Source organism: Haliotis rufescens, unplaced genomic scaffold (genome assembly GCF_023055435.1).
Source record: "Haliotis rufescens isolate VD_foot unplaced genomic scaffold, xgHalRufe1.0.p SCAF_5, whole genome shotgun sequence".
Lineage (NCBI taxonomy): Eukaryota > Metazoa > Mollusca > Gastropoda > Lepetellida > Haliotidae > Haliotis > Haliotis rufescens.
Genome location: NW_025964223.1, coordinates 54068052 through 54079538, shown reverse-complemented (window position 1 = coordinate 54079538; position 11487 = coordinate 54068052). Strand labels below are relative to the sequence as shown.

At 41.0% G+C, this 11487-nt stretch overlaps 1 protein-coding gene across 1 annotated transcript; it reads left to right on the top strand.

Moving 5' to 3' along the window:
* Positions 1 to 3123: 3123 nt before the first annotated feature.
* LOC124126168 (histone deacetylase complex subunit SAP18-like) lies at positions 3124 to 9330 on the top strand. The gene is made up of 3 exons (XM_046489544.2): positions 3124 to 3276; positions 5884 to 5990; positions 8764 to 9330. Exons 1-3 carry the CDS (start codon positions 3172 to 3174, stop codon positions 9041 to 9043), a joined length of 492 nt encoding a protein of 163 aa, XP_046345500.1. The 5' UTR covers positions 3124 to 3171; the 3' UTR covers positions 9044 to 9330.
* Positions 9331 to 11487: the final 2157 nt, after the last annotated feature.

The following is an 11487-nucleotide window of genomic DNA, read 5'->3' as shown; positions in this document are numbered from 1 at the left end:
CATAAAAAATATATATATATATATATATATATAAGGTCGCATATTTAACACAGATGTTTCCAATAAAACGCACCCACTTCAAAAAATTAAAAAAGGTATGAGTCCAACTGTATTGGACGGGCTATCCACAGACGCCTATTCACGGGTGCGATCCCACTACTGCGCGACACGGGGACTTTTGCCTGCTGCATTTCTGCCCTGGGCCGGTTCGTCCCTCCTTAGACAACCTGGTGATATCAGACTCCTCCGATGTCACCATATTGATGCCGGGCTTAGCGCGGACACCCGATCGACATAGCACGCCTGAGTACAGTACCCCCGCCCTCAAACCGTCCCCACACCAGGCCTCCAAGTAGCTAGATTACAGGAGCACGCCGCAACTCCCAGCCATTTGTAAAATGGTTTTAACTTTTAGTCATTCATGTGCGGCTAAATGGAATAATTACTACTTCTAATAATAGTCTCTCATAGATTACACATGACTGTGCATCCCTACAAAAATATTTCCCTTATTTCCAATACATTTTACACGTTTTTACGAAATATATCACGAAACAGTCATGATAGGTGTTAAGGGAAAATGTCGCCCGTGAAATATAATGTTCCATATCCGGTCCTACCAGCGGATGTGTACGCAAAATGCATTTAAATTTCAACAAAATGATGTACGCGCACTATATTCGACATGAAATCAGGTCACAGTTTGAAATTCATATTATTTGAATAAAATAGTAAATAGCGATTCCGTACCTAAACTTGGTTCTTATCATAATATGCGGAAACAAAACCCTGCTTAGTAAGCTGCTTCCCGGCTCCCTATGCGCGTCTTGCGATATGAGAGACGGGGCCCAGCTTACCGTGCCTTCAAGACAGAATTACGTCCCCATCACGTGTGTATCTCAAGCTCCTTCCCAGCGCGTGACACCTTCGTTACACCCTCGGTAACATCGCGATAGTATAGAGAGCTCCGCGAACGGGCTATCGCTGTGAGGAGCTTGGTGTATCTGTTATGGGGCGTCTTCCAGTGGATAGATATATAGTGATGTGGGAGGAATTGTTAAAATTATAGAGTTGAGTTATCCTCCTTTTTGAGAAGCTGTATAAATCTTTTCTCGCCAGCGATACAATATTATCAATCGTTTTAGCGAAATTTATGTTATATAGCCAAAATTGAATTTATAAGGCCGCATAATGTATTACCAAATATCCTGCTGTACGTGCGTTCCATTCTTTCTATACGTGACGAGTTACAACATCCACCTGTGAAGATCCGTGGTAGAATATATCTTCAGCAACCTATGCATGTCGTTAGAGACGACTAACGGGATCGGGTGGTCAGGCTCGCTGACTTGGTTAATGCATGTCACCGTGTCCCCATTGCGTGGATTGATGCTCATGGTGTCAGTGACTGGATTTTCTGGTCCAAACTCGATTACTTACAGACCGCCGTCATATGGGAGCGGGTCAAAACGGCGCGATGTCAGAAGGGTTCAAAAGGTAAAGTCAAAACGGCCACATAGAAACTCAAAACGGTCACAAAAAAGTCATACGGACACACACAAAATGTCATAATGTCCACACAGAAAAAAAAAGGACAAACTCAAGTATTGTGTGACATTAATTGTATTATATAACTTGTATAACAGTTCATAACACATATGCACACAGTTCTTAAATCAGCACTAATTCAGCACTACACAAGTGATTACACAGTTCAATATCACAGTTCCATATCACATATTATACCCTTAGTCTAATTAAATAATCAGAGACTAATTGGGCGACTAATTGAATACACAGCCTCAACAGCAGTTAACATTAATTGCTAAAATCACTTACCCTAGCTCTCGCTGGCACTGATGTGTGCGTGCGTGTGTGTATATACAGAGTAGAATAACTGTTGGTGAGTCACCATCCATCCAAAAAAATCGACAGAGTAATCACTAAACTCCAAACAGGACACACCAACCTAAATAACCACCTAAAAAAATTAAAAAACATACTACAGGTAACTGCCCACACTGCAAACAACTAGAAACCCCAGAACACGCACTCATCTACTGCACACACTACCTAACACATCGAACCGTATTACAAACCACCCTCAATCTAACCAAGGCTCTCACTCTAGAGGCAATACTAAACCCACAAAATAAACTAGAAAACTTCAAGGCCTTAGGCGTATTCTTAATCAAAACGGAACTAATAAAACGCATCTAAAAACACTATAATCCACCAAATCAAAATTACATAAACACACAAACATCCACCATACCCAGCTCCCTTAGTTCTCCTCCCCTACCCCATCGGCATCTATTCCAAATCTCAAAATTCCCAAATTCTATATAAGCAACCCCTAAAGCCCCCTCTTGGGTTGCACACACCACTTTCGCCCCTTTCGGAAACACATTAAATGGCCTGGCCGGGCCCGTGTGCGAAATACGCATCAGTCGGAAAGCGCACGTTAAATCTCCAAAGTAAGTAAGTAACTGTTGGTGAGTAAATAAGAAAACGTACAGCTTCATGGATAACACCTTCTGCTTGCAATAAACCAAAAGCTGTTCCCCATATAAAGTTGTACGTTTTCTTATCTTGAGTAGAATAAATTTACTTACTCATTTTATGAACACGATTGGAGATTTGCCAATGTATACACAGTATCTGTGGCTTCAGAATTCTGGAAACTGTCATCAAATAATTCAGTTACACATATATGATGCGAAAATATCGTGGTAGCAAACGAATTTCAAAAAAGTCATATTAATAATTATTTTTTATTTGGATGTATGTACACAGAGAGAGAGAGAGAGAGAGAGAGAGAGAGAGAGAGAGAGAGAGAGAGAGAGAGAGAGAGAGAGTTTGCCAAAGGGAACTAAATCGTGATTATCAGAGATTATCACAGTGTGATCGCGGTAATAGACTATATCGGTATTTGGTCTCTGACCTCTGACTATATAATACACATTCGTTTCATTCGCAGCAATTTGCATGAAACAATATCCATTTTGTCATGGGCGGAAAATTTGCTTTACACCGGGATGTTACTTTCGGACGATATCGGGCCTTTACGGCAGTTTACGGATTGAATCAACATTAACGTTCGTCACATGATAACAAAGATCCTATGAGTATGTTCAAAATGCCTGACACGAGTTACTTCCCTTCAACAAAATGGCATTTCGGTTTGGCGAGGGCATGAGGTCGAACGCAAACACCGTTGAGTCTCTCGTTGTAGAGGATAACAAAGATCCAGAGAAACCGATAGACAGAGAAAAAGTACCTTTATTTTTTATTTATGTTATTCCACATTCTTAGGTGGGTGAAGGTATTGACAACAAACAAGTAAGAAGTGTACTGTGTCCAGTTTTCGTTCCGACACAATGATGGTAGGAGCACACAAGCAGTTTACAATAAAAACACCATGGCTTCAGAAACCTGTCTTTGATCAAAGTGTATGGGAGTAACACACATTAATCGTCATACATCTGGACCATAAATTATTTTATTTGTGTTTTAATTGTAAAACCCTGTGAACAACCCGAACGCTGAGACTGATAATTGTAAAGTTCTGAAGTAGGAACACACAACCGTGAAAACCCAAGATTGTCAAGTCCCTCAAGACTTTAGATCGCAATGGTAAGCGTGAAATTACTTTAGGAGAAAGGCAGCCATGCTCGGTAACAGTCCGGTGTACCAGGAACAGGGGAAGTAATGATTTTCTTTTAGATGTGTATATCATTAGATATTACAGGGGTAGTGTACTAGACACCACTTGCCATATCCAGCCAGTCTACAGCTCATTCTGACTCATAAAATAACTAGTCCCTCTTAGGTTTTCCCTTGTCTAGGACTGACAGACTAGTGAATGTGTCCATCCCTGTATTATCAGCTGATAACATATTTATCAAGATATTTTAAATTATTGTCATTATGAATGTTGTAACTTGCCATATGTAAGGATACAATTTTCTTTGTTACTGAAGTTATTCCATTTAAACCTATATGTCTATGAACAATATCTATTGATATCTATATTGTTACTGTAGTCACTCTTTTGTGATGTACCGGTATATGATAGTTTACAATTGTGTATTTTATGTTACTGCTCAGTCCTCATGTAGTTGGTTATAAATGAAGTATTGTCAGATCTTAGGTTTTTGGACGGCCATGTTATTGCAATAACAAGCACTATAGCAAGGGGTGTGGCGTCACACAGACATTGTAAATACTCAGATGATGGCCTGTTTTTAAGATAAAACCATCTTTTTTAACTGAGTGAGATGTTTTACAGCTGTTCTTGTGATCAGAGAAAAAACTCGCAAGTTTCTTGAGCATCCGCAAACACAGGGATACTTGTCAACTATGTCAATATTGACATTGGTTTTTGTTTTTTAATATCAATACAATATGTATTAGAACATTCAACTTTTTGCTGTATGTCAGTTGTCTTATTACCATTAACAACAGTAGAAACATATGAGATTAAAGGGACACTGATCTCTGACAATTCACCGGGACAGGTAGTTGCCTGTGTTTCCCCCATGGATAACCGTATGATATCCCTGAAATCTGTACCAGTTCATTTTTATTGATAAATGGGTATGGTCACATTGTCCAACAAAAGGAAATTAATTAGGAAATGTAGGTATCTTCATAGGGGGTAGCATCGGTAATGGTGACAAAGTTGAGAGAGGTCACTTGCTTGGTATTGTGCGAGTTTCGTTTACACTTTTTTTACTTGTAACACAAACTAAAGATTTCACCCGAGCATTGCTTTTTTTATCATGTGTATATGTTACAGTCAATATGTAAAATTTCACAAAAGCAATTCATAAACGACTAAACATTCACTTATTTTCAGAATGGCTGATAAATCTGTCCATTGATTTTATGATAAGAAATTTCAGTAATCTGTATGTTTAATTTTAATGAGAGGAAATGGGGTTTAACGTGGTGTCCAAGATTGTTGCACTTATATAGGGACGTGTGTGTGTGTGTGTGCCTGCTTGCACTAGTCCGGACTGATGCCAATTAACAGTGCTAGCCCACTGAGATACCATGCTGCAGTTTAGCATGAATACCTCACTCAGACACAGTATACTGATTCCGGAGGCGACCAGTCCTTGTTTTAGCCCCTTAATGTCGAGCGCCAGACAGGGTAACAACAAGTGCCATCTTTTAACATCTTTTGGTATAACAAACCAGGGCCAGGGATCAAACCTTCGGACCTTCCGCTCTCCGTGTGGACGTTCTACCACTAGTCCACGGAGGCGGTCTTAATTTTATAACCCAATGACTGAAGATGATAGGATTAAAAGAAAACGAAAGAACATGTCTATATTTTCTGGCTTCTAATCCAAGCACAATTAGCTTATTGTTATGTTTCCAAGCCCTTTTGAACTTCTTGATAATTCATAGTCAAACTGTTAAATAAATGGACTGATTTTTTAGTCTGTTTTTTAAAATGATATTTAGACTTTTTATAAATTGCCTAAATGATTCACATTTTGCACATTGACTGTAACATGTACATGCCTACAAACAAAAAGACAAAAAGTCTGTTTCACATTGAAGAACTTCCCGACAATAATGTAGAGGAACAAGAATGATTCTGTTTATTGTTAGATGCATACATGGTTCATATAGTCATAATACCACAAGAATGTTTAAGAGTGAGACGTATATAATTCAATGTTTTTTTAATGTAAGATTTATAAAAAAAATTATGTTTGAATTGCATGTTAAATGTTTGGGCATCATTCCGCAATCTGAATTCTAAAACATTCTAACCAAAGTATTGCAATAATAATAATGATAAAGCTATAATTGTGAGTACTGTTCCCAGGGCACAAAGACTAAGGGACTGACTTGCTCTTGTTCCAGACATGCCCCCTCCTCTTGAGAGTATTCTGCAGCACTGGACGCCATCATCCTCTCAGTGAGTTCTCCCGGGGCAACACGCCAACCAACGAGCTGCAGATCTACACATGGTACGTTAACAGCCATACTCGGTCATTATGTACAACCAAGCTGTTTGATTGTACTCAACAATATCCAAATCACATTGCAGTGGACTATATTTGTTTCGTTTGTTTTTTGTTTAACACTGCACTTATCAATATTCCAGCTGTAAGTAACTGAATTTGGACCAGACAATCAAATGATTGACATCATGAGCATCAATCCACGCAATTGGGACACAATGACATGCATCAACCAAGTTAGCGAGTCTGACCACCCGATCCCGTTAGTTGCTTCCCAGACAAGCATAGTCGCCTTTCACGGCAAGCATGGGTTGCTGAACCCAGTCACCGAGTCTAGTCACCTAGTCACCACCTGATCCCGTTAGTCGCCTCTCACAACAAGCATGGGTTTCTGAATATCAATTCTAACTGGTCTCACAGGTCAGAGTCGAAATCTCACTGGTTGCAGCACTCACTTGTCGGGGTCCCACAGGTCAGAGTCTCGCTGGTCGAAGTCTCACGGGTCTCAGTCTTACTGGTTGGAGCACTCGCTGGTCAAGTCTCACTGGTTGGAGCACTCTCTGGTCGCAGTCTCACTGGTTGGAGCACTCGCTGGTCGCATTCTCACTGGTTGGAGCACTCGCTGGTCAAGTCTCACTGGTTGGAGCACTCGCTGGTCAAGTCTCACTGGTTGGAGCACTCGCTGGTCAAGTCTCACTGGTTGGAGCACTCGCTGGTCAAGTCTCACTGGTTGGAGCACTCGCTGGTCAAGTCTCACTGGTTGGAGCACTCTCTGGTCGCAGTCTCACTGGTTGGAGCACTCGCTGGTCGCATTCTCACTGGTTGGAGCACTCGCTGGTCAAGTCTCACTGGTTGGAGCACTCGCTGGTCAAGTCTCACTGGTTGGAGCACTCTCTGGTCGCAGTCTCACTGGTTGGAGCACTCGCTGGTCGCATTCTCACTGGTTGGAGCACTCGCTGGTCAAGTCTCACTGGTTGGAGCACTCGCTGGTCAAGTCTCACTGGTTGGAGCACTCGCTGGTCAAGTCTCACTGGTCGGAGCACTCGCTGGTCGCAGTCTCACTGGCCACAGTCTCACTGGTCAAGGGGGCACGGGTGGCCCAGTCATCTAAGGCGCCGTGATTCGCTGTGCAGAGTTGCGTCCCTTGGGTACAACAGAAACCTATGATTGTGGGTTTAAATCCCGGTTCGCCCGAAATATGTTTCTAGGTTAGTCAGCACAATACCCATGCTCGTGGGTTTCACCGAAGTGGTAAACGTCTTAGACCTGCATCCCTTCGGGCTTTCCTCCCACATTAAGCTGACACGCCTTGATATAACTGGAATAATGTTAAAAGTGGCGTTAAACCCAACTCACTCACTCCTTGGTCGAAAGTTTCACTGGTCGCAGTCTCACTGGTCGCAGTCACAATTGTCTTTACAAATTATTTGAAGAGGACATATTACCAAGGGGGGTAGCTCTGCTGTGACTCAACTAGAATGTCATTTTCCTTACTTTGTACTTATTGTGTGAACTGCCTGCTTTTATGCAAATTCCAGAACGCCTTTGTAACTAACTCATGCACTGTTTGTCCTTGAAGATTCATAGCACTCAGTGTTCATGACAACTGACAAGATGAGCATTTGGCAGCTATATTTTGGCTGATATACAAATAATAACATCAGAAACTGGCCCTAAGGTAGTGTCAAAAAGAGTTAACAAAAAAGCTTTGGGATTCTATTTCATCAAAGCATGATAAGCAGTCCAAACATTTGAAATATTTACTCCAAATCTGTTGAGTTTATTTTGCACTGTAAATAGAATGTTATCAAAGTTTGAGATTACATATGGAATGTTATGGTTAATTCAAAAAAGGATGCTTACTCCTACAGTTGTGGGGCATGGTTGGCCCAGTTGTCTAAGTGCCATGCTTTCGGCATGCCAGAATCCTATGATTGTGGGTCTGAATACCAGATTCACCCTGATTATATTTCTAGGTTTGTCAACCCCATACTCTAGACTGGAGCAATCTCCATTTTATTATGACATGAAACTAATGTCTCAAATGAGCTTCAGTAAACAAATAAAATAGAACCAAACAAATAATTTGAAAAAGCTTTAAATTTTTTTTCATGGAAATGAGGTTTTTAGGTTTTTGTGTATTTTGTGTATTTTGTGTATTTTGTGTATTTTGTGTATTTAGAACACACCAAGGACATAGACAAGGAAAAAGATGCATCTTAGAATTTTTATTTTGTATTTACAAATGTAAATTGGACCCCATATGGGCTTGTTGTTTTCACCAAAGTGGTAAATCTCTAAGCCCCACATCACTTCAGACTTGCCTCTCACGTCAAGCTGACACACTGTGTTGCAACTGAAATACTGCTAAAAAGCGGTGTTAAACCAAACATTATATAGTCACTGATTTCAATTTTATCACTAATGTACGCATCGTCTGTCTTGAGGTGGCAGGGGTAGTCGGGTGATCATGTCGTGGAAAGTAAGAACGCAAAGGATTACAGTGTGTGACCCAATGTGATGGGGTGGTGACCATGGTGATACAGGGATGTGTTTGGGTGAAATGTTTTTTAAAGCTGAAAACTTTGTTCAAGCACATTTCCACATAAGGATCGAAAGGAGGAAGAAATGCATAGTGTGAGAAAGGATAGTATATTAATACACGTATACAATTTAATGTTCACTTTTTACAATTTGTATGTTGCCTTACTGGGCTGTTTTGATCCTGGATTCTTGACCTATTGTATAGACTTACCACTTCTAACTTCTGTGATTACAGGATGGATGCCACGCTGAAGGAACTGACCAGTCTGGTGAAGGAGGTCAACCCAGATGCAAGAAGAAAAGGAACTTTCTTCGACTTCGCCATCGTTTATCCAGATCCTCGGTCCCCGACACACCGTCTACGAGAAATCGGCACCACATGTTCAGGGAGAAAATCTGCTGATGACACAGTAACGCTGGCATCAAAGAAGTTTCAAATTGGCGATTTTTTGGACATTGCAATCACACCACCAAGACAAGGCCCTATCCCTTCAAGGCCACGGCGTCCATACTAAAATTTCTAAAAGTTTGTCAGGTATTGGGATAAAAGAAGATGTGCTTTCAATTCAATCCATGTTTAGACAACCAGGTTTTAATATTATGAAGAAATTGTATCTTACCTTTGATGAATGTTACATTTCAATTTCATTTTCTTTTCTCTTTTAAGGATATTATAAGAAATTTTGGTCATGGAATTTATTATTTCTTGTAATGAGATTTTAGATATGTCAACAATGATCATGTGTCATGTCCATTGGATGTTAACTCATTTTACTTCATGAATAAATTGTGTCACTCATAACCTACAACTTATTCTTTAAAAAGAAATAGCACTGTCTATCATCCATAGATTTATCTCAGACAGGTTATACTGTGCAGATTGTTTTAATACACTTTACTGCTGACTGGCACAACTGTCATTCATTCCGAGCTCCCTGAGGAGTATACAATTCAAGCTGCCTTTGAGGTGCTAGAAGTTAACCATCATATTACCATCTCATACTGCAAGGTACCCATTCACTGCTGTGTGAATTGAGGCATATTTTGAACAAAGCCACCTGCCTAAGGAGACACCACATGTAACATCTGCTTCAGTGTTGGATACGCCTTAAGAAACTCTTGGGCGACAGGCTTGGTGGACAGTCACCCATCCATCTCCTCTCAGCAACCAGACCGCCTCCGTGGTCTAGTGGTAGAGCGTCGCCCGGAGAGCGGAAGGTCCGGTGTTTGATCCCAACCATGTCATACCAAAAGACGTTAAAAGATGGTACTTGTTGTTACCCTGTCTGGCACTTGGCATTAAGGGGTTAAAACAAGGACTGGTCGAGTGGGATATTCATGTTAAACTGCAGCATGGTATCTCAGTGAGCTAGCACTATAAATCGGCATTAGTCCAGACTAGAACAAGCAGCCACACAAACAAACACACGTACATGCACGTCACTCTATAAGTGCAATAATCTTGGACGCGACATTAAACCCCATTTCACCCCACCTCACCTCACCACCTCGGCAACATGTGTTGCTTATCTTCACCTGTGATCTGTGTGCTGTACGCAGACCATGTGCCACCACATATTCCTACTATATCACGGCTGCCCACTGCTGGATCCTCCATCTCAATCTCTCTGTGTTCTCATTAACTTTGGGACTTTTAGATCATAGACCCACCTTTGCACCCTGTAAATGATGAGGCAGTCATTCCAGTTGTTTACTGCCTGGTGAAAGATTAGATATCCTTGGGGTCACAATAATTACAGTTCATCCAGGACCATTTTCTCAAAGTAATCTTAGGTCGCTGGAACTTGACCTCAAACTGTTATTCCCCCCAATGCCCATTACCTGACTCTTAGGTCAAGCATGTTTTTTTGTTTGTTGTTTAACACCGCACTCAGCAATATTCGAGCTATACGATAGCGGTCTGTAAGAGATACATTGGTAAGTAGATGGTGTCACACAAGTGCTGAACATGATTCCTTGCATGGTCAAACCTTGGCATTCTTGCGTTTAGGGCTTCGTTCCACAAAGATACTTTGTTGCAACAACTATTCGTAGATGTTAGTGAGTGAGTTTAGTTGTATTACTCTCCTGATAATCCAAGACAAGTTAAAATCTGGAAAGTCTAGGAGAAAGAAATTTGCTTTCCACATTGAATTCTTGTTGGAAATTGATCCATAAGCTGTGAAGAGTTATGTCAGCCATAGAATTCAAGTCACTTTGGATTTAGAAATCGGAGCTCCTTAGATCCATTATTATTTAGATTAATTCCTGTTGTGGAGATAAGTTAAAAAGAATAATAGGGCTCATTATGTTGTCGCTACACTCGTTACACGTGTATTCTGAAACCACAAGACCTTTTGCTTGTCGTAAAAGGCGACTAACGGGATCGGGTGGTCAGGCTTGCTGACTTGGTTGAAGCATGTCATCGATCCCAATTGCGTGGATCGATGCTCATGATATCAATCACTGGATTGATCAGGTCCAGACTCGATTATTTACAGACCGCCGTCATATAGCTGGAATACTGCTGAGTGAGGCCTAAAACATCAAAGCAACCATTATAACTCCTGGAAATGGATGAGCGTGCCCTCAAATCTCCTTCTGAGCGGGACTGTACTAAGAAAGATGCCTGTGAGGTGCTAGAAGATAAACAATCACATCACAATCTTATCCTACCCATTCACAACTGGGTAAACAGAGAAATATATTAACAAAGTCACTTACCTAAGGAGACCCCACATGTAACATGACCAAAGCAGGACCAAAGCCCGAGAAACTCTCAGGACCAACATGATGGTCACCATTGCTTTCTTTCTCCTGATTGGTGAGCTGTATGCTTTGCACAGAACCAGTAGCACCACAATCACTCGGGTGAAGCCTAGGGACATTACACAACAAGTTAAGGCATCAATAAGTGATGCTGAGATGACACCACACAATGAAAGCAGTGTAAAACACA